This window comes from Trifolium pratense, linkage group LG2 (assembly GCF_020283565.1).
Source record: "Trifolium pratense cultivar HEN17-A07 linkage group LG2, ARS_RC_1.1, whole genome shotgun sequence".
In the NCBI taxonomy this organism is placed as follows: domain Eukaryota; kingdom Viridiplantae; phylum Streptophyta; class Magnoliopsida; order Fabales; family Fabaceae; genus Trifolium; species Trifolium pratense.
This window is the reverse complement of record NC_060060.1, coordinates 1,238,470-1,265,914: the sequence shown is the minus strand read 5'-3', so window position 1 is coordinate 1,265,914 and position 27,445 is coordinate 1,238,470. Positions and strand designations below refer to the sequence as shown.

The following is a 27,445-nucleotide window of genomic DNA, read 5'->3' as shown; positions in this document are numbered from 1 at the left end:
TAAATTGTTCCAAATTTCTTTTTAAATAAAATGGCTCGTCAACTAATTGTTGTTGCCCTCATTTTCGTAGCCATGACAGGTATGGTCATGGCCGAAGTAGCTCCATCTGCATCACCTAAATCATCTGCATCGGCACCAAAAGCCTCATCACCAAAAGCCTCGTCACCAAAAGCCGCCTCATCACCAAAATCATCACCTGCTCCCGCATCTTCTCCAAAGGCAACCCATTCCGCTTCAGCACCGGCTCCTACAACCTCTTCTCCTGCATCTTCACCCTCCGACTCTGGGGATGAAGATATTTCAGCTCCACCAGCACCAGGCAGTGACCCTATTGAGCTCTTTGGTCCTGGACCCGCCCCAGCTGATGATGGCTTTGCTCCTGAGACCACCGCAGCAGACGAGATCACCAGCGGTGCCTCCACCGCTCAATTCTCCTTAGTTGCAGCCATTGTTGCTGTTGGCGGATTCTATGCCTTCTAAATAGCAGGTGTTAATATTTTTGATGAGGTCTCTTGGGACGTGTTTGCTTAGCAACACGTTGTTATATAACATTGTGTGCTTTGTGCATGCATGGTTTAATATTACTCATTAGATTAAACCAAATATATATAATGAGGAAACAATGTATTAGTTTTTATTTATTTAATGTTTAAATGCTATAAAATAAGCATCAAATCTCATACACTCAATTATATGTTTTACAGCCATTTTAACAGCTTAACATATAAAGGAAGAAGGACATTTTTAGGTTGATGGGCCAAACTATGATCAAAGATTGGAAAAAGTGAAGCTACTCTAAATTATTATGTACCAAAATATACAATAGATGTATATGATAGACAAAGCGTGCATATTGAAAAGTACTAAGAACATTTTTATGTAACCAACACTAACTGCATTAATTTTCTTTCCATTGTACAAGCAAACATTGTCAATATGATTACAATATATGAAAAGAAAAAGGCATAGGTTGTAACCCAAAATTAAATAATTTAAAAACCAGAAGTAACCGCAATATGAGGTGTCAGCTCTATGTAAGAGTTTGACATTATAACCTCAAATTAAGAACAACATAAAACAAAAGTCAAACTCTCTCAAGAACAATCGTAAAAAAGACGACTGCATAGGAATCAATAAATTAAGTATGAGCACAAGTCTCATTGTTTCTTAATCTATTTTTTCTTCCCTTTGGTTATATTTTAATTTTTTAGCTAATAAGTAATAAAAAAACATTAACCACTATTAAAAATGTTAAATTACTGACGAAAATGAAAGACGAAAAAAATGAAACTAATCTCCAATTTTAACGTCTCTAATATTTAGTGACATAATCGGAGATAAATTTTATATTTTTTCGTTTATAATTTTCTGTCGTTAATTCAACTTTTTCTAGTAGCGAATCAACAAAGGTTGCCCTTCTTGCAACTAAGAACACCAGAAGTAGTAGTAATTGAACCAACAAGAGAAGCTGGTCTTGCACTAAGACTTGAAGCTCTAGCATAGATAGAAGAAGCATCAGCACCAGTTTGTCTAAAGAATGCTCCATTCAAGAACAAATCACCGTCTGATCTCCAATTCCAACTATTATATTCACTCTCTGATCCATCTTCATGTTTTGTTACTTCTTTGCTAAATCTGTTGTCTGGTGCAAGGAATCTGTTCCCTTGGCTGTTGATTGTAGGGTTAGCACTTCCACCAATTGCATACATTTCCCAATGTGTGTAATCATTGTTCACCACATGAAAATATCCATGTCTACACCTGAAAAAATAATTTTTTATGATTATTATAATAAATTTTCAAGGTCATGAATACTCCTGCTATCGTTGCTCAACTAGTTTAACCAGTTGAGCTATCCATCCCACCCCTACTCCTGCTATCCTTAATTATAAGAAAACGTCTACTTTTCAGATTTATTTAGTAACTGATGAATCTGGTATATATTATAAACCACATTCATCGGTTATTCAATAAATCTGAAAAGTAGACTTAAGTTATAATTAAAGATGGAGGGAGTACATGATTTTTCAAGTGAGTGTTAATTTGAACAAAAAAAAAAATGTTTTTAGACATATAATTCCATCAAAAAGTCAAAAGTAACCCTTCCCCTACAATTCATGTTTTTAAGTTTTAAGGTGGTGAAGTATATGATTATGCCCCTCTTTCTGAATTTGTTTGGTCTTTACTCTGTTTTTTGTTGTTCAATGGGCCTCATGCATGCTACTACTGAGAAAGGAATGTCATTGTACCCTTAAGTTCATTTTCAAAAACTAACTTCTTTAGTAAAACTATGAAAGTAGGGATGTCATTGTTCTCTTAAATGAGGATCCCAGCGGAGACAGCCTTATTATGGAATCTACGGGTGGAGATCGACTTTTTCTTCGCAGAAAATATCTCTCTGACGGGGACGAAGAAATTTTGAGGGGCGGGGACGAGAACACAAGTTTTTGGTACCAACCATTCATGACTTTTTTGTTTTTGGACCATACTATGATAGAAAAAGAAAAAATATTAAAGATGAAAAGTGAGATTTTAGTGTCATAGAAGCATACCTTGGCATTCTTTGGACAAGCCCTTCACCAAAATGATTAAAAGCAATAGTAACTTGCATGTCCTTATCTTGTGTATAAGAATCACTATGTCCTAAAAGCATGACCTTATCATGATGAGTCATATAGTTATTTGAAATAGTAATAGCTGTTGATCCATGAATTACATCAATAAGCCCATCACGACAATTAGACAAAGAACAATGATCAATCCAAATATTATTTGAATTAAATACTGAAATTCCATCACCATCTGAAACTGTCCAAAATCCACTATGTTCAGGTGAATTTCTAATATTAGTATTCCCAGTTGGAACACAATCATGAACATTAATACCATGTATTATAATGTTATTAACATAATGTATTGTTATACACCCCCCATTTGCTATGTGAACACTAGCACCTCTTCCATCAATTGTTTTATATGAATTTACCAATAACTCTTGTTTTAATGTAATTACCATATCTCTTTTGAAAATTATCCATAATGGTTCATCTTGAATTGCACCATATCTTAATGTTCCTGGCATAGGATTAACTGGATCATCATCACCTGAATCAGTTACTATATAGATTTTACCATTTTTACCACCAATTGCATCTTTGCCAAATCCAATTGCACAATCAGCTAGTCTTTGTCTATTGTTTTCCCAATTTGGTTCACATCTCCAACAATCATCAATGGGGTTTCCTGTTCCACATGATAAATAGCCCAAGTTTCTCCTAGTAGCATTCTTGATGCTCCTACAATAAGAGAAATTAAAAATTAATTTAATTGTGACACGATTATCATACTATTTTTTTTTATGTAAACCAGAAACTGCAAAGACTAATCTCTCGAGCCTTGTGGGACCTAAATGGGCGACAAACTCTCTCTAAGAGTGTGTTTGGATGAGGGATTCTAGAAATTCAAGGGATTTTAAATACTAGGCAATTTAATTGATTCAATTGAATTCCCTTGATTTTCAAATTTCAGTGTTTGGATAAAGTGTTGAAATTCCATCAATTGTAAAATTCTTTGTTTGGGTAATGTAATTGAATTTCCTTCATTTAATTTTATTTATTTTAATAAAATCGGCCCTAAACCCAAAAATTGGCCGAAAAACCTAAAACCGTAAATCATAAATCGGTCTAAAACCATAAATCAGCTGAAAAACCTAAAATCGACTATAAACCATAAAATTGGCCGAAAAACCTAAAACCGGCCAAAAACCATAAAATCGGCCAATAAACCGAAAAAAATGGCCGAAAAACCTAAAATCAGATAAAAACCCTAAAATCGACAGTAAACACAAAATCAGCTAAAAAACCTAAAATTGACCAAAAGCCCTAAAATCGAATATAAACTCTAAAATTGGCTGAAAATCCAAAAAATTAATCGAAAACCCAAAAATCGACCCTAAACCCAAAAAATCAGCCGAAAAACCTAAAATCGGCGAAAAACCCAAAAATTGACTATAAACCCTAAAATCGACCGAAAAATGAAAAATCGACCGAAAAACCCCAAAATCGACTATAAACCCTAATATCGGCCGAAAAATGGGTTTATAGTCGATTTTAGGTTTTCCGGCCAATTTTGGGATTTATAGCCGATTTCAGGATTTTGGGTCGATTTTAGGTTTTCGGCCGAGTTTTTTGGGTTTAGGGACGATTTTAGATTCTTCGGCCGATTTTGGGTTATCGGCCGTTTTTTGGTTTTTCGGCAGATTTTTTGGGTTTTCGGCCGATTTTAGGGTTTATAGTAGATTTTTGGAATTTTGGCCGATTTTAGGTTTTCGTCTGATTTTTTGGGTTTTCGGCCGATTTTTTGGGTTTTCAGCTAATTTTAGGGTTTTATAGTCGATTTTTGCAATTTTGACCGATTTTAGGTTTTTCTGCCGATTTTTTGGGCTTTCGACCGATTTTAGGGTTTATAGTCAATTTTTGGGCTTTTGGCCGATTTTAGGTTTTTTCTGCCGATTTTTTGGATTTTCGGCAGATTTAGCGTTTATCGTCGATTTTAGGTTTTTCAGCTAATTTTAGGTTTTACGATAAATTAGTAATTTATAAAAGTTTATAGAGAAGAAGAAATTTCAAATTCTTTGGTTTTAGGTGTCATTTTGAAATTCTTTAAATTTAACTTGAACAAAATACTTCATAAATTTCCATCATTTTGAAAATTCTTCAAATTTTCATCAAAACAATGGAATTCACCTCAAATCATTTAGATTCCCTCAAAACATTACTTTACCTCAAAAAATTCCTCCATCTAAACACACTCTAAGAGTTTTAACTAAGAGTGTTAAACAAAGACGATTTGAATTTATCATGACATTCATATTATTTAATTTGTTTTAGCACACCTACAACGTCTTACATTGTTTGAAAGTTGACCAAGTGTAGTTATTCTTTAACAAAATATAGAAGATACTAATAATTTTACAAAATCCATATCTCATTTTCTCTTAATTTTTGTTTTTGGTTAAATAGCCACAAACTAGAAAATTAACCTTAAAGCTGAATAAGTGGAATGTTCAGATTCGAACCGCGACATGCGATATCTCTATCAACTGAGCTAAGTTCACAGTGACTTTTCTCATAAACTTTTATTCAATAAACTTTTATATAAAATGAAGAAGCACACAATGAAATTGTAGATAATATAAATGCTCCCTATAAATAAATGAATAATGTAGCTTCTTTTTCATTTTCTTTTTTACAAAAGTATAATGTAGCTAATGTATCCATAACACTATAGTTAAATTAGAAATAATTAAATAAATTCTATTGTTTTCTTACCTTTGTACATCTTGTACAACTTGTTTAGGATCTTGAACTGCAGAGGATGAAACAAAATTTGGGATAAGAAGAGAAAGAGCAAAAAGAATGAGGAACCATGAAAGGGAAGTCATGTTTTGGCTAAGAGTAATTGAAGGTGAAAGTTGTATTGTGGTGACCTTGGAGAGTGAAAGAAAGATGTTTTATAGAAAAAAAGCCGAGAGTGATGGCGTGATTAATATTATCGATTATGTAGGGTCCATTATCGTAATTTATGGATAATTTGATAAGCAAGTGTTTTCTTATACAAAATGATATGATAGATTTAGTTAGATATTAGTTTGAAACCGTTATATTTTCTTGCCGCTCTAAGGAATTCAACAAATAGGGAGCAACTGTTTAAGCTTCAAAGTCATTTTGGTTGACTTCTTGTGGATGGATGTGGCTGGCCCCAAGTATTTTTATTTTTATTGTTTTTTTACATTCTTTGTTCCGAAATAAGTGACATAGTACCAACAATGAATTGGTCTAAGTGGTAAGAGTCTTAATCCCCTTAAGTATGTGGTCAGATATTCGATTCTTGACTCATATGTCTGGAGAAAATTCGGTTGGGAGATGAGAACCCACCTCGTGTGTCCCATAGGTTCCCCGACAGATATTAGTCATCGATAAAGGCGGTGAAAACTTCGTACCATAACCCAAAAAAAATTGACAGTTTTGACTATGTACTATTCACATAATTTACTTTAATTATATCTTATTTTATTAATATTAATATATGAATATAAATACGAGAAGTGCAGTAACACACACATTCCATTCTAACATGCTCTCTTTTATTGTTCATATGGGTTCCATAAAATTTATACGTGATCCATATTTTTTTATGGACCATGAATTTCAATCAATAAAATAGAGGATGTTAAAATGTGTGTTAAAAAATGTGTTCTTAGTATTATTTTACAAATATTAACATATAAGATATTGTTTAATTTGTGTCAATGAATATTTTTAATATATCAACTTTTTATATTTTTTAATAATTGATAACTAAAAGTATTAAGGCTATATTACACTTTTGGCCCCCTAAATTTTACAAACTTGCGATTTTGACCTCATAATTTTCAAAATAGCTCTTCTAGCCCCATTTTTACCCCATTTTGTAAAATGTCAATTTTGATCAAGTCAGCACTGATGTATCAAGTCGCTTAAATGACTCAACTGCCGCGTCAACAATCCATATTTTTTTGTTAATTCTTCTACTCTTACCTTCAAATCTCATTCATTTATACACCAAAAAACCTCATAAATATTCCCATTCATTTTCTTAGTGTGAAAATTTCCTTGGTCCGTCAATGTGTTGTCGTTGATCATTGTTTAAATTAATAAAGTGCAAAGTTACTATTAATGTCATGTCACTTTCTGCTGATTTTCTTTCCTTAAATTGTGCCATGTTCTATTACATTGTGCAAAACATGATAAGTAGGAAACTTACGTTTGGGTTAATGTAAAAAGACTTCAGATATTACCACTAGCGGACCTAGGGTGGGGCTGGGCAGGGCCATGGCCCACCCCCAAAAAATGTGAAACTACTAAAATACCCTTGATGTATTTATAAAATTATGCGTATAAATTATATGTATTTCTTTAGACATAAATACATCAAGATTCAAGTCGTGCCTTAGTGGTTGTGAGTACAATTATTTGTGTGGAGGTCATGGGTTCAACACTCCTTGCCCAAACATTTTTGCATTTTAGTGTTTTTTATTTATAAAAATCATGTTTAATGATTTGAAGTCCATGCATTTGGAGACCAAAACTTTTCCTCAAGCCACTTAATCAAAGATAGTGTTTTTTTTATTATTATTTTTCTTTTCTTCATCAATATATATCAATACAAAAATAGACAATTTCTAATTTTTTTCTAAATAAAGTGCAACTATTTTCAATTAAAAAATAATTCTCTTTTAAATATACCGTGTAATATAATAAAATATAATTTTTTTAATGATCAATTTTGTGCAAGTATTAGTTTAAACTTTAATGTAAATCATTGATAATTTTAAGTTACTTGACATACGTCGTATATTATTTAGGCCATGATATTAATTTCTTATGATCAAATTTGTGTTTATTATGACTTAAATTTTTGTATGAAATATAATTTTTATATTTAATTAATATATTATATTTTTTTAGCGGCCCACCCGGATTTGATTTCCTGGTTCCGCCACTGGATATTACGGTTTGTAAGCGTGCTAGTCTGACCTTATGTTTTTAAGGTGGCCCTTTACCTAATTTCTGATAGACACTATTATTGTTACTCATAGATCATTTTGTTGTTGTACTTTCTTTTTGTGTTAACCTCTAGTTTTCAGGAAAAAGTCTGATAATTTAGAGTTCGGTCAGAAATAAGTAGTCTGACCAATAATTATTCTCATCAGTAATCGAACTCAGGTTGTTCCGAACAATTCGTCCTAGAGGAGTTCATCAACCACGTTAGTCCAATATTTTGGTTATTGTTGTACTTTCTTTAATACGCGCTTATAACAAAAATCAATTATTTTATTGTGTTTTGTCAATAAGATCTAGTTAAATTGACAATCACGATATTGTTAGTAGACATGACAATGGGGTGGAACGGGGGCGGTTTTAAGCATTATCAGCTCCATCCCCGCTTCCATGTACCAGTCCCGTCCCTGCAAGCAAACTATGTCTCGGGTAACAATTGAACACCCACCCTTGCTCCCAATGGGGAACTGGTTTCCCGTCGTCGTCCCAGGTTTGAATTTTTTACCATGCTTAATTTGTTCGGCTGGCTTCTTCAAAAAATTTCGGCTGAACATTTTTTTATGAGGACATTCGTGAAACTCGAGATAACAAGAAGGTGTGATTATTAGAAATATTACTAAGAGACTTCAAAAAGCGACGGAAAGAAATATGTCTACTTTGTTGGGTTTGAAACTCGCTGGAAACATTTCAAGTATTGTTTGTTTCCAATTAGCAGTTTTAACCGAAGTATAAAATAATTGATTTTTGAAGGTGTCATTACAAACAATCACGAGAGAAGCCGTGTTTTTTGTTTCAATGTAGCTGAAGACATTCCACGTATGTTTTTCAATTGCAATGTTACAAAGCAAATTTGGTGCAAAATATTCTAATGGATGGGCACACGTTTTTGTTCCGCGACTGATGTTCCCAATCATTTGATTCAATTTGGAGTCTTAATAACAGGAAGCAACAACGAACGATTCCGTCACATTATTTGGTTGGCCACAACTTGGAGTATTTGGCGTATGCGAAATAATATTATATTTAGAGGAGATTTTGTTAATGTTTCATCTTTAGTAGATCAAATTATTTATATTGCTTGGTTTTGGTTCATCGGTAGATCAAGGAACATTGATAATGTAGCTTTCCTTGACTGGTGAAACAACCCCTTAGCTTGTTTTCGTTATATTTAAGGTGATTGTTTTTGGATTGTAAGGGTTGAATATCCCTTGTACTCATTCTAATCCAAATATTGCTTATCAAAAAAAAAAAAATTGTTTTTTGAAGGAACCGAAGTATAAAATAATGGTTGCTTCTAGGGTGAGGGCTCAATTAAGTCCCTCACCGGTGTACCACTTAATTTGACCGTTGGATTAAATAATCCCACATGATCTCATTATTCATTATCACACTTGATCTATCTCTCTCCTCTCAACTTCTTTATCGTGGCAAATGGCAAAGAAACATACTCTATCTCCGTCCCCCGAATTCAACCTTCGGATGTAAATCGAATCTTAAAAAAACATTATAGGTTTGGTTTGTATTTTATTTGGACAATTTTTTCTTCAAAATTAAAAACTGGATTTTGGTTTTAAAGGAATTTGTGGGAAGCATGAAATGAGTTTTGAGAGTAAAACCGGAATTTAACACTTTGTATTTCACACTTTTACTCTAATGGTCAGGAAAAAAATCCAATCTCCACTCCCTACACTCCTTGCAGGGGTTGCTGCTGGGAGATTAGAGAATAAGGAAACGATGTACTACCCATGAAAGAAAGCAAAAATTGTCAATATAAAAATTTTAAGAAAAAATTATCCATACAATTCTCCAAACAAAAATTTTCCGCAGGCAAGATCAAATTGAAATTGAGTAAACCAAATTTATGCTTTCTTTCAGGTTGAATTTAGTTATGAAAGTTGGATTTAAATCAGAGGATCATGAAGATGTTTTTTTCCAGATACAAAAGTTGAAAGGAGAGAGAAAGAGAGTACAAGATCTAGTGTGGTAGTGTCTAATAAGATCATGTAGAACTATTTAATCTAGTGGTTAGAATGAGTGGTATACCGATGAAGGACTTAATTGAGCCCTCACCTTAGACACCACCTAAAATAATTGTTAAAATTTAGTTTTTATGTCTTTTAGTCGGATCTTTTTCTAATTAAGACAATTTAGTTCTCTCTTCTTTTTTTTTTCCTACCAAAAAAAAGAATTGAATTTTTTTTTTTGGTACACAGTAGAATTGAAATATCTTTTCTTACTTTTTGCTAGAATTGAAAATCATCAATTGTGGCAGTACCTGCGGTACATTTGAACAACCATAACTTTATCCTTCATGTGCCATAGTTGGGTAACAATATTGCTTTTATGTTAGGGCCAATTGAACAACCGATGTCTTCACCAATTTCTAATTATTGTGGCACATTTTCTCAACCCCTACTTTATTATGATTGATGTTGTTGACATTTTCACCTAAATTGTTCACTAATTCTCAAAGAGCATCTTATAGTTATAACTAAGCTTCGGCTAACATGCACAAGTGCACCATATGATGTACGGTGCACAATTTAACGATTTCATTACAACGAATACGAATTTTATAAAATCTATCGTTGGATTGAAAGTTTATATCATATAGATCATTCATAAATTTTTTTGAAAAAATTGAAAATCATTTGATATGTTATTGAGACCCGTCAAAATTAACTTGTGCACCGTGCAACATATGGTGCACTTGTGCATGTTAGAACTTGTCATAACTAAGTAGGCACTTGTTCATTTTCTACGATGATTTTCATTTCATAATTATTTAATTAAGAAGTCTATGGTACATTAAGCGTCTACCAAGCAAAGCTTTCTTGAAGAGATTGGTTTCTTTTCGGCGCCCACATTTTTTTAAGATGTAGGGGCAAGGCAACGCCAGGAAAGTTCAGGTTGGCTCCCAATTCAATCTCGACCGGCATCCTGCTCTCGAGGGGGTGGGGTCTTGGAGTGAACTACTCATTGCAGTATATATTGCCCCAACCCAAGGCCGTTTAGGTTGGCGAGGAGTATTGTTTTGAGGGAGGGAAAGCGTGGTTGACAAGCCACTTTGAGAATAAACTTTTTTTTTTTGAAACAGCCGAAATGATATATATATATATATATATATATATATATATATATATATATATATATATATATATATATATATATGGGGAGGGATCAAATTACACCGGTGTAACATTTGAGTAATGTTACACCGCTCAATAACGCTTTAACGAATTCAAATTTTACAAAATCCACCGTTGGATTAAAAGTTTATATCATATAGATCATTCATATTCAATTCTATAAAAATCTAAAATCGTTTGATATGTTTTTGAGATAGATCAAGATTAACGGTATTCAATAAAAACGCATAAACCATTAATCTTCATCGGTATCAATAACATATCAAACGATTTTAGATTATTGTAAAATTCAACATGGATGATCTATACGATATAAGCTTTCAATCCAACGGTGGATTTTGAAAAATTTGAATTCGTTAAAGCGTTATTCAGCGGTGTAACATTACTCAAATGTTACACTGGTGTAATTTGATCCCACCCCTATATATATATATATATATATATATATATATATATATATATATACCCAGCACAAGACGTGCCAGAAAAGACTAAGTAAGGTTACAAAGAGCCAAAATACAAGAACCAAAATAGACTAAACAAGGCCCAAACAAAGCATAGGACTAGACCACCAACTATGGCAGTTTAAAGCTAGGTTAAGTTTATTCTCGAACAATAAAATGTGACGAGATATATTGGTTTAGTGGTAACAAATAAATTTACACATAGTATAAGACATGGGTGGATCCACTTACAAGTGAGGGGTGTGCACTGCACACGATGACTTTTTCAAAATTGCACCTAATATTCTAGATTATACTAGTTTTGCACCCCCTGAATTTCTTATCTTGCACCTAGGTTAAAGATCCCTCCATCCCCTCATACATTTTTACAGTTTGAGCTACTGACTTTAATATTGAAATGATTACCAATAGTTATAATTACTTTCAAATAAATTCAAAAATGCGGTAGTAGGGATTTTGATGATAACGCAGTACGGAAGCGTGAAGGAAAATCAAGCGCTAATCCTATGAGATAAAAATTCTGGAATCCACCAGATTTCTGGAATCCACCAGAAAGAATAATTTGGAATCCTCCAAATTTGAGAAAATTCTCTATATTTTTATTGAATCAAAAAGATGTCTTTCAAGGCTACAATAGTTTAGCTTAAATAGTAGTAAAAAAAATAAAAATAATAAATCTTCTAAAAGTGTGTAAAAATAAAAATAACAAACCTAACTAAATAAAAATAATAAATCTACCTAAAATATAAAAATATCTTTGAGTGCTAACGTATTTGGAGAGACAAACTCACTCGCATTGTCGTTTGCTATCACAACTTGTGCATCTTCAGCTTATTCCAGCCCTCCTCTAAAATTTCTCCTCATATCACCGTTCATTTTCCATTACAGTATGATGTTTTTTTCCTTCCCACTAACTGCGGAACCCATAAATTTGTAGTAATTTGTTACCTCTATATATCAATGGTAGGAGAGAATTGTTTAACCAATGAAAAATATTTCATGTTAAAGAGGTTGGACAAGGTTTGGTTGGTGCATGCATATTAATTTAGAGAATAATTTTTTAGGTTTTTTCAGCACAAAAAAACAGTTAAATAAAAGAAAAAGAAAAAATAATTGAACTAAATTTGAACTAAATGCATTTGACTTTTTTTAATTGTTTATCAGACTTGTTGTTTCAATTGTTTATTTCAAGTGGCATACTGTATAAAAGAAAACTCAAGTGTATTCCTAAAAAAAACTCAAATGAAAATTAGTTGTTTATTCAATAAGGACGTACACATGTATTGGTTACTCATCAAGGACTAAACTTGTGTTGTATTATTTTTTTTTAGTTGTCTTATGTTAAATTATAAAAATGGGTGTAAATTAGCAACATGGGTGCTAAATAAATTAATGAAAAACTTACTAAACTACCTTTGACTAGTTTTAGATAATAAATATGATGATTTTTTTGTCCGCACCTTACTAATTTAGACCTTCATATTTATTATATATATATATATATAGCAAATTAATCTTGAAGAAATAGAAAGAAAAATCAAAGAACAATTCCAATATGTAAATCTCATATAAGAAAATTCATTCCCTTATTCCGATTGAACCTGCACCCAACTTAATCTTGAAGAAATAGAAAGAAAAATCAAAAAATAATTTCAATATGTAAATCTCATATTAGAGAATTCATTCCCTTATTCCAATCGGAACATATGCAAACAGCTTATGCAATTTTTATGTATTATTATAGGTTTGTCAAGGTAGTTTATGATAAAATAGCTTATAAAAATACAACTTTCACTAGTGTGAACTTATAAAATAGCATAAAATCTAATTTATATTGCATAAACTGTTTGTATAAATGAGGCTAAAGAACTTTGTTAAAAAAAAAATAAAAAATTAAGGACCTCAGCTATCGTAAAAAAAAATAATTGCAAAATCAGTTGTTGTCAGAAAAAATAATTAGAAAATCAGCTTGTTTAAAATTATTTTTTTCATCAGTAATGATATTGAACGTACCTCCACCTAAAAATGAATCAACCATTAATACCATGCTTTTTTTGACCGATTCACACATTGTGATAGCAATCCATTTGTGGAACTACAAGAAAGTCACTTTGTAATCAGTGATCACATCACATATACTGTATGACTTAGTCAAGTCAACTGTTGAAGGTGCAAAAGTACTATGTGAATGCTCTACACCTTTACTATTTGAACGTATTAATTTACCAAACAAAAAATCATATGCAAGCACAAAAAAATCGGATCGGCCGGTCGAACCGGAAACCGGACCTGTATCTAGTCCAATTCGTGCTTAAAACTATCGCGCATGCAAACCAGAAAAAAAAGCGTGCAAATTGGCACAGAGTCGGAAAAGCCGGTGACCCAATCAGTGTGGGTGGTTCGGCGGTTTGAACAAATTAAAGGAAGAAAACTTTCATAAAAATCAATAACAAATACCTTAAATATAAAAATAAGTTTTAGAATTCAATAAATATTATAAATTTCATTTTTAATCTTTATAAAAAAATAATTCAAAAATTTGAAAGATACATATATGAATTGACTTAAAAGTAGAGATTTAAAATTTTAGTGATTAAAAATAAAATTTGAGGAAGTTTATAAGTACTCACCAGTGTTTATTCCTTGAGAAATGCTTTATACGATCTAAGTAAACATTGAAAGTATCACAAATCAGTACTCCTTCTTAATCTTTGATCATTTAGTTTTTTATTTTGTCTCAAAATTCTGGTTCTTTAATTTTAAAAAATCAAGGTAGAATTAATAATATTTTATCATTTGTACCTTACAAAAACTAAATATTCATTAAATAAATTAATCAACTTATTAATATTTATTATTTCTTAATTCATATGCAAAACTCTAAAATAATCAAAGATTAGGGACGGACAATAGTTAATATGGAAGTGGAGGAGTATGTTGGCAGAAGAATAAAGAGCACATAACTGTTCAAACACAATCTTTTGTGTTTGTTCAGATGTGCTCTCTATCTTCTGTCAACTAACAAAGTCATGAATATGATATATGCTTTCAACACCTTTAACAAAATTCATTAGAACCTTCACCAATTCACCATCTGCATAAAAAAAAATCTTATTTTCATTAGAGCCATATAAAAGTTTCATAAGATATGATAAATAAAAACTAGTTAGTTCCAAAAAAAAATTGATTAAGGGATATATATATGTAGGATATATACCTTTGAACAAATTGTGGCCTTAAGAAATTTCAATCTCACATGAAGATATGAACCAGCAAGAGAGAATAATAAAAGGTAAGAAATATTGAGCTAATGGGTTGAGAAGTATTAAAAAGGAAGAAAAATCACAAAGATATAGTACTATGTCTATACTCTATAGTATGATTAATGTAGGAAACAACATGGAGAAGAATCAGGGATTGCTGATGAAAAAGTAGTTGAGAGCAGGGCAATAGATTTTTTAGAAATTTGGTAAGATAGTACAGAGAACATTGAAGACTTTGTTTGGAAACAACACAAGTGGCTCATGTTAATTAAGGTTAAATTTTCAAAATGGCTTTAATAAGATAATGGTGTCATTGTCAAATTTCAGTAAGCAATATAAAAAATATGTAATATTAAAAAATGGCAGTGTTCAAAGTCATATTTAATTATGTTGAATAAAAAGTAGAGAAGAATTATATATTAGAAGTTATATTATAAAATAGATTTAAGTCCAATCTTACTTAATATAAGTTTTTTTTATAAATAATGTTAAATGTTAAGTAGTTCTCCAAGCCTAATTTGTATAAAACCATAATCTCCAAATAATTCTTTTTTCCAAACTTCAATCCCACGCATGCATAACCTTATCCCAAAACATCAAAATAAAATAGGGACTAAAATTGTAAATAGAAAATTTATTGGGACCATAATTTGAAGGAAATTTTTAAATTGACTAAAAATGAAAGTTATTATATTTAGAGAACCACAAACAGATTTCATCCTTGCATATTCAAATTTTATACTGTTATGAGATGTATTTGTTTTGGATAGTGCAAGTAGAGGTCGCATTGTGTTTGAGAGAAGTATATATTGTAAAAATATTCGCATAGTATTATTATTTGGTCGTCATTCGATAACAACAGTAGTATTTCTTAAGTTTTAAAGTTTTGCAGATGACAAAAAATTGTCGCATAATTAACGGTACATCTGAAATTATTCTGTTCGACCTCTACTTTTTAGCAGATCAAATATACCCTAATTGTGTAACATGTTTTTAACTGTTTTTTGGCTACCACACGTTTACCAAGAGACGTAAATGCCAGAACAAAGCTAGCATCTTTAAGGTTACTACCACACCTACTATTAGAGTAGAAAGCAAGAACAGTGTTGGAAAAAATAACACTGGCCATTCAAAACAACTTGAATTTGTCCATACTGAACCCATGAAAATAACCGGCTATAGCAAGTTTGATCCGGTAAGAATATTCTCTAAGATTCTCTTCCACAATACACACAGCAACATCATAGTTTTTACAATTAATAATTTTTTTTAAACAAAATATAGAATAACAACTGTACACAATTAATAATGGGTTTCTTTTAGTCAGATAAAACAAAATTCCTTGATCCAGAAACACCACCACCATTTGTTCTGTCTGTGCTTTCTTAAAACACCACCACCAAATCGTTTAGCTTAACCTTGTTAACAAATTCTGTAAGTTCGTTCGTTCGATGGGTGTGGTTGTGAGCAGAAGGTCAAGCACTTGCACTCTTTAATTTCTTTTTACTGGTATATTGCAGACAAGCATTTGTTGAAACTAGATCTGGTTTTTTGGTTTTCTGAGTTCGTGCAATAGGTGTGGTTGTGAAAAGGGTCAAGCATTTGTTTTTTCTAAGGTATATTATAAAAATTACTTAATCTAGAAATCATCCATCACCGCTTCTTGTTAATCACAAAAATTCTTTCACACTTTAGTTCCAAATTTTATTTTATTTAATTTTTCTTTGATTTTAAGGCGGTGATGAATTTATGTATACCATCAAACTTTGAAAGCAAAATTAGCTTGTTGATGCCAACTATACAATCTGAGTCTTGTTTTGCTTAAACTTGTTTTAATTTTAATTTGATTTTAGTCGTTTCTTTTTCTCTACCACCGTTTTCCGCCCCTGTGGCTGCTAGTCATTCTTATACTACTAATGTTTATTTCTTGTTAGGCTTTAATTTCAATTGTTCTTTTTCCACTTGTTGGAGATGTTTTGAAGACTTTAATCTCAATCAGTTTGTAATCCTTACGGAATTTCTTTTCAATTAATGAAATTGCTCTTTCCGTCAACAAAAAAAAAAAAAAAAAAATTTAGTGTTTTGGATTTATTGAATGAAAAGGCAACAATTTAGAGTCTCTGATTCGCTTATTTGTAACTTAGATTTTGGTATTAGCCATAGATTTTACTCGGGCTCATGCATTCAGATGTTCCTAAATTTTCAATTTTTTTGTAAATTCTAACTTCTCCAAAAAAAATTTTATGTATCATTCATTCCTTGTTCAGTTTAACCGGAACCACCGTGACCTAATTCCTTTTTCGACAAAAACGTAACTCGCCTGACCTAATACCTAGTAATGCTAATTCATTTTTTAAAAAACTCGCATCACTTAACATTCCTAGTTTCAGTTAATCATAAATCTAAAGTAGTATGTATATGCATACTAACATTACTAATTAACCTTCGTTATTAACTCGTGTACATGTACTAACACAAAATCTAAAATAGTATCAACAAAATTAAAACTCATAAATAAATACTTTATCGATTGAATTAAACTACTACAAACATAAATCAACTCCTTAAAATGTTTGACATCATCAAACGTACAAAAAGCAACGATAACTACAAATTTTTTTTTTAAAAAAACCAAATAAGAAAGACTCAACAGACATCTTACTCAATCGTTACATAATCAATGACATTCACAATTTGTATGAACAAACAAACGCATCGGTCCTTCATCAATTTCTGCTTGTAAAAACATGTTTCGTACTTGACTCTCGTCCATAACCACCTTCCAACTACGTTTAACCGGTCTATTTTCGTCATTGTCTGCCAACGAGATATAAGGAGAACAATATGCTTAAATACGATGCTCTCACATTTTCATTAGCTAAATCTAAGAAATGGTTGAGAATATTCTTCAACTGTGACAAACTTTCATCGCGACTTATAAACATCTTCACTGATTTCTTCATATGATCGAATTTGATTCCATGGTTGAATTTTTAAGAAATTTTAGAACTAAGGGAAAAAAAATTCTTGAGAATGATTTTTCCCTTATAATTTGGGACAAAAAAAATGGAATTTTTTTTTTTTACTTATAATTTGGGATGGAGAGAGTATATATTAACTACTTTATTTGCTGGTGTAATAAATTTTCATTGGCCCAACATATCTTCAATTATGGTCCAATTCATTGGCCCGGTTCAATAAAAAAAAAAAAAAGAGCCAAATATCAGGTGAGACAGTTTTACATAGACCCTCTGTACTTGTGAAACTGTCCTTGCAGGTAAGTAACTTTAAATCCCAGCCGTCAGAATATATTAATACTATATCTATGGTCAATAAGCTAATTGGTCCAATATGGACCAAAAGAGTGGTTGATCCAAATTAAACGAATCCTACTACCACCTACTATTAGAGTAGAAAGCAAGAACAGTGTTGGAAAAAATAACACTGGCCATTCAAAACAATATTGTTACTTGTTAGGACAGAAAACACAACAAATCAATATTATTTTTTCGAATACCTCTAAAAATTTGTCCTTCGTTGTTCTGTTTTGTCCTAAACTGTCAATGTTTTGTAACATATTGTCTTGCTACGTTTCGAAATTCTATTGAACAAAAAATGTTTTTGACATGTGATTCTAAAGAGTTAGTCTTATTATAGCCTAGGATGTGCATTTGTTAATAAGAATGACTGTTAATATAGCATTTGTAGTGTTCTGTTCTTATAAAGTTGTTGCATATATAGTTGACTTTAACTAACGAGTTGAGATTAAGTGTTTAATGAGAATCTATTAAGATGGAATTGAATAAGAGTACATGATCGTTAGTTGATTCAGTGGTGATTGATGTTGAATTTTGTAGGGAGGATCATGGTTTGATCCCCGCAATTGCGATCGGAACGGGGCTGAAACCATTCACTACAAGAATTCCTTGCGATTCCGACAAACATTTCTTACAAAAATTGGATTTGTAGGTGAATAGTACCATTTCTGAGCATTTTCAGAAGTGACTCCGAACCAGAATAGATAGTCAAGTGGGCCAAATACTTGCCGTAAAAAAAAATGATGGAATAGTTAGGTAAATTGAAATACAATGATTATAAGAGTATGCTAATAGAAAAATTTAATAAATATATAGTATTAATATTTAGAAAAATAATTTAAGACATATAAAAATATTACGTCACTTATGTTGAGATGTATCAAGTGAAGTCATTCTGAGTGAGAAGATGTGATGTTAGAAGTCTTCTATATAGCTATTTTTATGTCAATATGTTGCTCAAACCCAACAAACTTCCGTTTACCGTACAACTTATAATAAGACGGATGAAGTATTTATTATAGATGGTGATTTCCTGAAGTTAAGCTTCCACGCTGTTCCACGTGATAATAAATATCTGTCATTCATTTGAAATCGGGCGCGCTGTCTAATTAAATTGCATGGTACTTAAATCATATAGTAAAATAATCTCAGCCATTAATTTAAATCAGACTGCGCCACACAATTACAACATGAAATCTAATTCCATTTATTATGGGACCAAAAGTAAAAGGATAAAAGGAGGGTACTAGAACAAGCAAGATCATGCAGGAAGAAACGAGAATTTACAAAAGGGCATCAACAATAGAAGATGGTGGAAACATCAATCAAACTACATATAAAATAAATTAATCATATAAAGAAACTCCAAGAAACTTCATAAATTTTCCTTTACGTCCTTTATATAACCATCCAAAAAAATTCTCATGATCATTCATTAACAAATTTCTTCCAACAAAGTTCTAATAGCATTTCTTTTAGTCAAAAAAATTAAACACAACAACATTGAACCATGTCACTCATTTCACAACTTCTTGGTGATGAAACCTATGACCCTTTCTTATCTATGATAAACAAATGTCCTATCCTAAGTACCCCAACAGATTGGAAAGAAACAAAAGATTCACATGTTTTTATATGTGATCTTCCGGGACTAAAAAAAGAGGATGTAAAAGTAGAAATTGATGATGGAAAAGTGCTTCAAATAAGTGGTGAAAGGAGTAATAATTTGGATGAAAAAGATGAGAATAATAATAATAAGTGGCATCATGTTGAACGTTTTCGTGGCAAATTTCAAAGAAGGTTTAAGTTACCTAAAAATGCTAAGGTTGATCAAGTTAAGGCTAATATGGAAAATGGTGTTTTAATTGTTACTATACCTAAGGAGGAAGTGAAGAAAAATGAAACTAAGGTGATTCAAATTGAGGGGAATTGAAGAATTTGTGACTTTTTTTTTATGATGTCGAATTTTAAAATAATTAAGAGATTGTGATTGGGTAAAGTGGGAAAATAAAAGGATCTTGTTGGGTTGTCAATAGGTTGGTGTTTATTTTTGGAACTTTGGTTTGATATATACTTATGTGGAGTGATGTAATGTAGCTAAATAATGTTTGGTTTAATTAGTAAAATGGTCCCTTAAAGATATTTTTTGTTTTAGATTGGTCCCTTAAAGAAAAAAAGGTCCAAATAGGTCCCTTAAAGAAAAAAAAGTCCGAATAGGTCCCTTAAAGACATCTCTGTTAATCAGTTTGGTCCCTAAAAAGAGGTCTAAATAGGACCAAACTGATTAACGGAGATGTCTTTAAGGGACCTATTCGGACTTTTTTTTCTTTAAGGGACCTATTTGGACCTTTTTTTCTTTAAGGGACCAATCTGAAACCAAAAATGTCTTTAAGGGATCATTTTACTAATTAAGCCATAATGTTTATATGGTTATTGTAATTAATTTGAGGTTGTTCTATCTATATAATATATTGTGTTTTACCGTTAGTTTTGTTGGGGAGTCCGGGGAGCTCGGGGAGAAACAATAATGAGTCAATGTTCCAGTACCACAAGAGAGGGAGACACCACATCTCTATCCAAAATTTTAAGGCATTAGGTTAATGTGTCATCTCTCTTATAAATCCAACTTTCATCTCATACATAATCGATGTGAGACTTAATCATTTATACTTGAAACCCAACAAGTTTTTGTTTTTTCTTTCATGCAATTAAGAAAAAAGATAAAATCTAGTTGAAGACTAAATGAGATTAAAATAAATTTTATCGTATGAGATATTGTTATCTGCGTATTGAATTTTTTTTATTTAATAAAAATTAACTATTTTTAGAGACCTAAATAAGGGTTTTAGCACTCTTACTCTTGACCGGCCCTCCTTATATATTTGAGGAGATTATTACTAATTCAATGCAAAAATTAAAGAGTATAATCTTTTTTTCTTTCTTTTTTTGTGAATAGAGTATAATCCTTTTACACTCTAGGATTCTAAATTAATTTTATGATTGATCCATATAATACTACCAATTAGTCACCCTCATTTAAATATCAAACTCAAATGTTACGTGTATATGTTTTGTGAAAACTTATGAGAAAAGAGATATAAAAAATTCAAAAATAAAAAATGATGAATGGTAAAATTACGTATAGCTACGGCCTACGGGTACCTTCTAGGCAGTGTACTATCATGTCTCTCCTTAGGGAATGGATTATCTGCAGTCACTGGATCATTTAATGACATCAGCCTCCTAAAAAAATGGAAAAAGAAAAAAGTTAAAGAAATAAATAAATATTGATGGTTTGAGATTGACACTTGAGGGTATCATGTGGAAAACCCACCGGAGGAGGATCCACTCCCCTCTCCTCATACCCATGTTCTTAGAAAATGCTTGTATCTTTGTAGATAACAAGTTTAACGTTCGTCTTTGTACTCTTTCTCATGTAGATCTAATGTAGAATCACAAATACGGGCAAAGTTATTATGCATAAGTCTTTTCCTTATGCATGGTATATAAGGCATGTTTAACATATATATAGGCGCGGATTCAGTGTGTGCGCGTGTACCGCAGAACTCTTGCTACAGGCCATTGATTTTCATCAGACGGCCAAGAGTTTGCAGCATCCTGATCTCATCAAGACTGTTTGATCAATCAGACGGCCCATATCATCCCCCTGTTTTTTTCTTCTTGTTGCGCCCTGTAATCTTGTGGGTTGGGCCTGTATTCTTTCACTGCTAGTTGCACCCCTCCTTCTTACTTTCTGCACCCCCTGCGATGTTATTTGTTTTTTTTTTTATTCATATAATTTATTTAATTTGTTTAATTTAAACCAAAAAATATAAAATGATAAAAACTTAAAAAATAAATTGTAATAAATAAAATGAGGATTAAAAGGGTACCAACGGGTTTAGATCCGCTCATCCCTCGAATGACCGAACGCTGGCCATGCGCTTTGCCTACCGGTTGTTTGTTTTTCGCAAATAAAATTAATAAATAAAATTGGATTAAAAAGGGGATCAGAGGGTTTACAACCGCTCATCTCGAATGATCGAACGCTAAGCTAGACAAACTAATATTAATCTTATTTGGTATGTTAAATGGTTTCAAGATGTTATACACTAAAACTATTAGTATTGTTAAATGGTTTCATATAATCATTAGTATTGTTAAATCATTGATATTGACTATGAGTGTAAAATAGATTTTTGAAATCCTTAATATTGGTTAAATGGCTTCAAGATGTTATACACTGAAATCATTATTATAGTTAAATGGTTTTAAATAATGATTATTACTGAAACCATAAAATATGGTTTAATGGTTTTGATAGTCTTCTACGTGAAACCAAAATAATTGTCTAATGATTTTGTAATAAAACAAAAGACCAAATGTGATAAACATTTAAACCATTATTCACAAACTATAGTACATACTTATAACATAAAAACAATTAACAAATGTAAATCAATCAATCAATCAGTGACCATTTTTTTGTAAAGCCTCATCATCTCTTTTTTGTTTGTTCCGTTGTAAAATGAATTTCTACCTTTGTCTAGCTTTTTCAAAATCACTTTGATAACAAAATAATTGTGGTTTAATGGTTTTGATAGTCTTGTATGTGAAACAAAAATAATTGTGTAATGGTTTCTAATAAAATAAAAGAATAATGAAATTATTATTAAGAATTGATATACTATTAAGAATTATTAAGAATGATGATTCCCGTTATGTTATGGTGTGGCCGGCGATGGTGATGAGCTCCGTGATGGCGATGAATGTTGATTTCGGTGATGGTGATGATGATTTCGGTGACGGTGATGATGATGATTTCTGTGATGGTGATGAATGATGATTTCGTGTTGTTGTTGGCGTTGGTTTGGTTTTGGACAGAAAAGTGAATTAGAAATGATAATCGTTAGTTGCAATTAGTTTGGAGATGGGCTTGGGGGTGTATGACGAAATGGACCGGGGTGTACGAAACAATTATGATGGGGGACGTATGACGAAATGGGCTGGGGTGTACGAAGCAATTATGTTGGGAGGTGTATGACGAAATTGGTTTGGGTGTACGAAACAATTATGTTGGGGGGAGTGTATGATGAAATGGGTTGTGGTGTACGAAGCAATTATGTTAGGCTACCACTAAATGGACTGGGATTTATGCATGGTGCATAAACATGCCTTATGCACCATAACCACTCCCCACAAATACGATGGATCTTGAACTATGTGTAAATCTCTTAAATATAATGTGGATTAACAAAGGACTTTCTTCTTTTGATTATTTTGACTATCCTAATATCTTTTTGTGTAGAAGCTCGACCGGAGAGGAAAGAAAAATTGAACGATTTTCTTTTTTTTACTCGCCCCTAGTTTCTTTTGGGCCCAAAGCCCGCATTGCAGCAAGCTAGTCCCGTAGGTTGGGGAAGAGGGCGGATATTCCATCACGATTAGACATAAATTGCAAAAAACTCAAGTATATTCAAAGTTTAGTCATGGTAGATTGGAATTTAGATGATTATTCATTCCCACACCCCCAACCCCAATCCCTAAAATTAGAGTGAGTTAATAGATTAGAATTGGGAATTTGACATAGAAATTAAAGACAAAGGAAAAGATATTAAATTGTGCTCAACTTTGTAATCTTTCAATTATTTTAGAAACCTTTTCTGTGGGCTTATTTTTATTGTCGGAAGATTTCTTTTCGCGCCATCTTATGCTTCTCAAGCGCCCCCTGCCTTTTTAATTTTATCCCTCCCTCCCACATTAAGTAAAGTAGCAAGTGTGTAATAATACAAAATCTGAAAAATAAAAAAACAAAAAAACATAGTTTACTACTTAAAGTGAGAACCAAGTTCGCACTTTAACTAGCAAACTTTATAAAAATCTAATATTTTTTGTCTCCCTCACCTCTATAAAAATATTTTGAATGAAACTCCGTTCAAATTCGAAAGTTAAAATCCGAACCTTTCCTTAACCCCATGAAAAATATTTTGAATGAAACATTATATGAGTAAGTGGGTTAAAAAGTAAAAAAAGAGGTTTCAATTTATAGAATTCTACGGTGCTTGTGATTTTGGATGTTATGTCATGGTCACTTTAGTGGCCAATCAATATACGGAGTTGTGACATAGTCATTTTTCAATCAGTCGCTCATATGGTATTTCATTCAAAATATTTCCACGGGTGGGGTGGGGTGGGTGGGGGGTGAGGGGGATAAAATGATTAGATTTATATAAGGTTCATTAGTTAAAGCACAAACTGAATTCGTACATTAAGTAGTGAATTGAGTTTACACTTTAAATAGTGAACTGTATTTTTGTATAATTTTTTAATCCGAGCATGACGAGTGCAAACTTGGGGATTAAGCCAAAAGAAATTGTCGCTCACGTTATAAGATATGATCTGAGTTCACAACTTAAAGTAGCAATCAGGATATTTTGGGAATACGCGAAAAGACACATTAATTTGACTTGAAATACTTATAGCATTTCATTCATAATAATATGGTTGATATATGTTGGTACATCAATGAAAATATTAGAGGTGATAGTAGCTAAAGATGTGGCTACTCTTGCCCGCGCATGAGTTGACTCATTTGCTTGTCTCATATCCTATCAAACTCAATATGAGAGTTTTCAAAATACAAACTAAAAACTTGTTTGCATTCATTCAAAACAACACCAAATTCTGGAACATCATTTTGACCTTTGTGAAAATAATCACCGACTTTTTTCGACTCCAACACAAAATCGACTTCTTCCAATTGTAGTTCATGCACCCAATTAATAACATGTAACAATCTCAAAGCTTCTCTTAAATCCACTTCTCATATAGGTAAAGACCGCATTGTTTTACCAAACACAAATTGACCCTCATCATCTCTTATACATATGTCAAAACCAATGTGATTTCGTTGTTTTGCGAAGGAGGCATCAACATTGCATTTATATCTTACTAATAAATGTTTCAGAAACACTTGTTAAGAACTAAAAATTGAAATGAAAGCAAATATATATTAAAAAATCTAAAATTTAAATTTTTAAGAGCACAACTTTAAAAAACTATTTCTAAGTTTATTTTTTTTAGCTTTTTACCACCAGTTTAATGTGGTTCGGGGGGGTCAATTCTGATATTAAGTGGTTTCAACCACCTTCTAATCGCAGTTGCGAAGGATCAAACTATAGTTCTGCCTAACAAGTTCAGCGCCAATCATAGGTAAACCAACTAACTAAATTTAAACTTCATGAGTTGAATTTATATGTAAGAGACTTCATGCCTGCCATCAAACTTTTATGTTTCCCACTTTGAGCTCTTGCAGAGCACTAACAAATTATCTTTTCAAAACATGATAATCTGCCATTTTTTATGAGACATTGTCCCAACCTTAGTAAAGCTTCCACCTGAACTTTAGTATAATTAATCTTTATAGTGTCGGCGTGCACGCATGGCATTATATTATTATAATATAATAATAATAATAATAATTGAATAACAATGCAACAACCAATATTAAAAATAAATAAAATTGTACTTATAATACAAAAGGAATCAACACACTTTTATTAATAATAACCAAACTCTTCAACATAACATGGCATTGCAACAGCTTACACAATTTAAAATGAAACAAAGGTCCAACAACTAGATAAGTACATAATTAAGTCCCTATATTCTAAGTGAAACTAACAAAAGTGAAGAAAGACCCATCATTAACATTACATTAAACTTTCTCAAAAAACATTACATTAAACTTAACATCACTTTTGTTCTTTTCTTGTTAGTACTAATTAAGAGTTTAAGAAATTAGCTTGAGTGAATCATGAATTCGGATCCATCAGGAGATCTCATATTCACATATTTAAGATATTAGTGATTGTTCGATTAAAATCAGACGGTAGATATTATACACGGATTGTAGGACAAGGATTGTTAATAGATTGTCCTCTTGCCAAACCAAGTAGCTTCATTTCCTTGATAGCTGGATCTTCTAGCAGTAGAACCTTGTCTTTGTCTCTAACACCAATCATGTGAAGAAATTCATTGTCATCTCTCTCTTTACCTCTATAGAGAAGCCTCTGTTCTCTTGGCTCAAGATTTGTTACAAGTGACAAAACCATTTTCAATTCTCCTGAAATTTATTAACAAATTTTGTCAATATTTTTATCATGTGAAAAAGTGAAATATAATACTTAATAATATGAAGAAAAAAAATGTGAAAAAAATGGATATAGCTTAATTTTGTCAACATTTATCAACACATTTTGAAATGATCAAATATGGATATAGCTTTTTATCATTTGAAATATACTTAATACTTCCTTCGGCTTTAATTAAAAGCAAATTTTTACTTTTTAGAATAAACCAAATATACAAGTTTTTCAATGAATCCAAATAATGAAAATTTACTTATAATTAAGAAAGGGAAGTATTAAACTTTAGAGTTACTTTTATAGCTGTATTATAATGCACAAAAGTAAGACTTCTACGATTTATTAATTTTTGTCAAAAAAAAAATGATTCATTAACTACTAATTGAAGTGGTTCAAAAATAAAAACTTGGGTTTGTAACCAAAACAAAAGTTGCAAATTACTACAATTTATTCACAATTTTTTTTTCTTTGTTTAAACTTATTAAAATGGCCCAATTAAAAGTCAATATTCAAAATTCTCTCATTAACCACCTCAACTCAATAAACCTTGACTACAAATTTTGATTTTTTTTAGACTACAAATTTGTTAAATTCACACTTGAAAATTAATTGTATAATGTACAATTTTATACTAATGCACAAAAGTTAAACTTTCTTTTGTTCAACTAAGCAAAAAATTATTGAGATTTATATACAAAATTAGTTATTGCATGTGAATTATTAAAGTGTGGAGGGGGTGGGATTAGACTTACCAAAAGTTGAAGTTTCCTCAATAGAAATATCATGCCACTTTGAGACAGTTGAGACTCTAATTGTGATAATTTCCCCAACACTTTTGTTGTTCTCTCTTTTTTGTACAAGCATGCCACCAGGCCTAAGTTCCCATTTGATTTCACCACAATCCTTTGGATCATTAATTGTGGAAGTTGCTACTTTGTTTCCAATACCAAGCTTTGAAATGCTTCTACAAAACCTCTTTGACTTCAACTTCATCATCTTCTTGTTTTCTTTTCTCTCACAATTAAACCCTTTTGTTTCTTTTTGGAAGATTTGAAAGTAGAGGAATTAGTAAGAGATGTTTATGTGGTTAGGTACTTATATAGTACTAGAAAGTATGAAAAATAACAAATAAAATAAAAATAATTGAGTCATAAAAAATTTAATGAAAATGACAAATTAGAAGGCATTAATAATATACAAGCCGACCTTGTGTTACAAAAAAGTTAGCCTTGAGGGAACAAGCATAACCAATCAAATTTGAGTGAACACATGGAAGAAAATATGGGCATTTGTCTTTTATGTTGATCTTGGGAAGGGCATATGGCACATGGGAAGTTGTTGCTTAGGTATAAACAATTTGCTTAATTAGCGGGACAAACATTAATATAAATCAATGGGTTATTGGTCGGTTTTTCTTTCAATTTATAAGCCCTAGTTTTCTCTTTGAAAAAATTTTAGATGAAAAACTTTTAGGGTGTGTTTGATTTGTTAAAGGGTAAGTACT

At 31.6% G+C, this 27,445-nt stretch overlaps 4 protein-coding genes, 1 long non-coding RNA gene and 1 other non-coding gene across 8 annotated transcripts; 3 read left to right on the top strand and 3 right to left on the bottom strand.

Moving 5' to 3' along the window:
* Window positions 1–29: 29 nt before the first annotated feature.
* On the top strand, window positions 30–589 carry LOC123910881 (classical arabinogalactan protein 9-like). The gene has a single exon (XM_045962164.1). It carries the CDS (start codon window positions 31–33, stop codon window positions 478–480), a length of 450 nt encoding a protein of 149 aa, XP_045818120.1. The 5' UTR covers window position 30; the 3' UTR covers window positions 481–589.
* A 289-nt stretch (window positions 590–878) lies between these two features.
* LOC123910879 (pectate lyase-like) lies at window positions 879–5,499 on the bottom strand. Its single transcript, XM_045962163.1, has 3 exons — window positions 5,331–5,499; window positions 2,553–3,296; window positions 879–1,761 (listed from the first exon to the last, which is right to left on the bottom strand). The coding sequence occupies exons 1-3, from the start codon at window positions 5,441–5,443 to the stop codon at window positions 1,401–1,403; spliced, it is 1,218 nt and encodes a 405-aa protein (XP_045818119.1). The 5' UTR covers window positions 5,444–5,499; the 3' UTR covers window positions 879–1,400.
* Window positions 5,500–11,791: 6,292 nt separating this feature from the next.
* LOC123910880 lies at window positions 11,792–14,743 on the bottom strand. 3 transcript variants are annotated; one of them, XR_006810331.1, is made up of 4 exons: window positions 14,432–14,743; window positions 13,845–14,308; window positions 13,228–13,309; window positions 11,792–12,128 (listed from the first exon to the last, which is right to left on the bottom strand). It is a non-coding gene; the product is annotated as an uncharacterized LOC123910880 (long non-coding RNA). The 3 variants fall into 3 exon arrangements; XR_006810329.1 differs by lacking the exon at window positions 11,792–12,128 and having other exon boundaries at window positions 13,845–13,878; window positions 14,123–14,308; window positions 14,432–14,734; XR_006810330.1 differs by having other exon boundaries at window positions 11,795–12,128; window positions 13,228–14,308.
* Window positions 14,744–16,210: 1,467 nt separating this feature from the next.
* LOC123912055 lies at window positions 16,211–16,290 on the top strand. The gene has a single exon (XR_006810916.1). It is a non-coding gene; the product is annotated as a small nucleolar RNA snoR116 (small nucleolar RNA).
* Window positions 16,291–19,286: 2,996 nt separating this feature from the next.
* LOC123910878 (class I heat shock protein-like) lies at window positions 19,287–19,727 on the top strand. Its single transcript, XM_045962162.1, has one exon. It carries the CDS (start codon window positions 19,305–19,307, stop codon window positions 19,725–19,727), a length of 423 nt encoding a protein of 140 aa, XP_045818118.1. The 5' UTR covers window positions 19,287–19,304.
* Window positions 19,728–25,533: 5,806 nt separating this feature from the next.
* LOC123910877 (BAG family molecular chaperone regulator 2-like) lies at window positions 25,534–27,086 on the bottom strand. Its single transcript, XM_045962161.1, has 2 exons — window positions 26,694–27,086; window positions 25,534–25,919 (listed from the first exon to the last, which is right to left on the bottom strand). Exons 1-2 carry the CDS (start codon window positions 26,935–26,937, stop codon window positions 25,693–25,695), a joined length of 471 nt encoding a protein of 156 aa, XP_045818117.1. The 5' UTR covers window positions 26,938–27,086; the 3' UTR covers window positions 25,534–25,692.
* Between the last annotated feature and the right edge of the window lie 359 nt (window positions 27,087–27,445).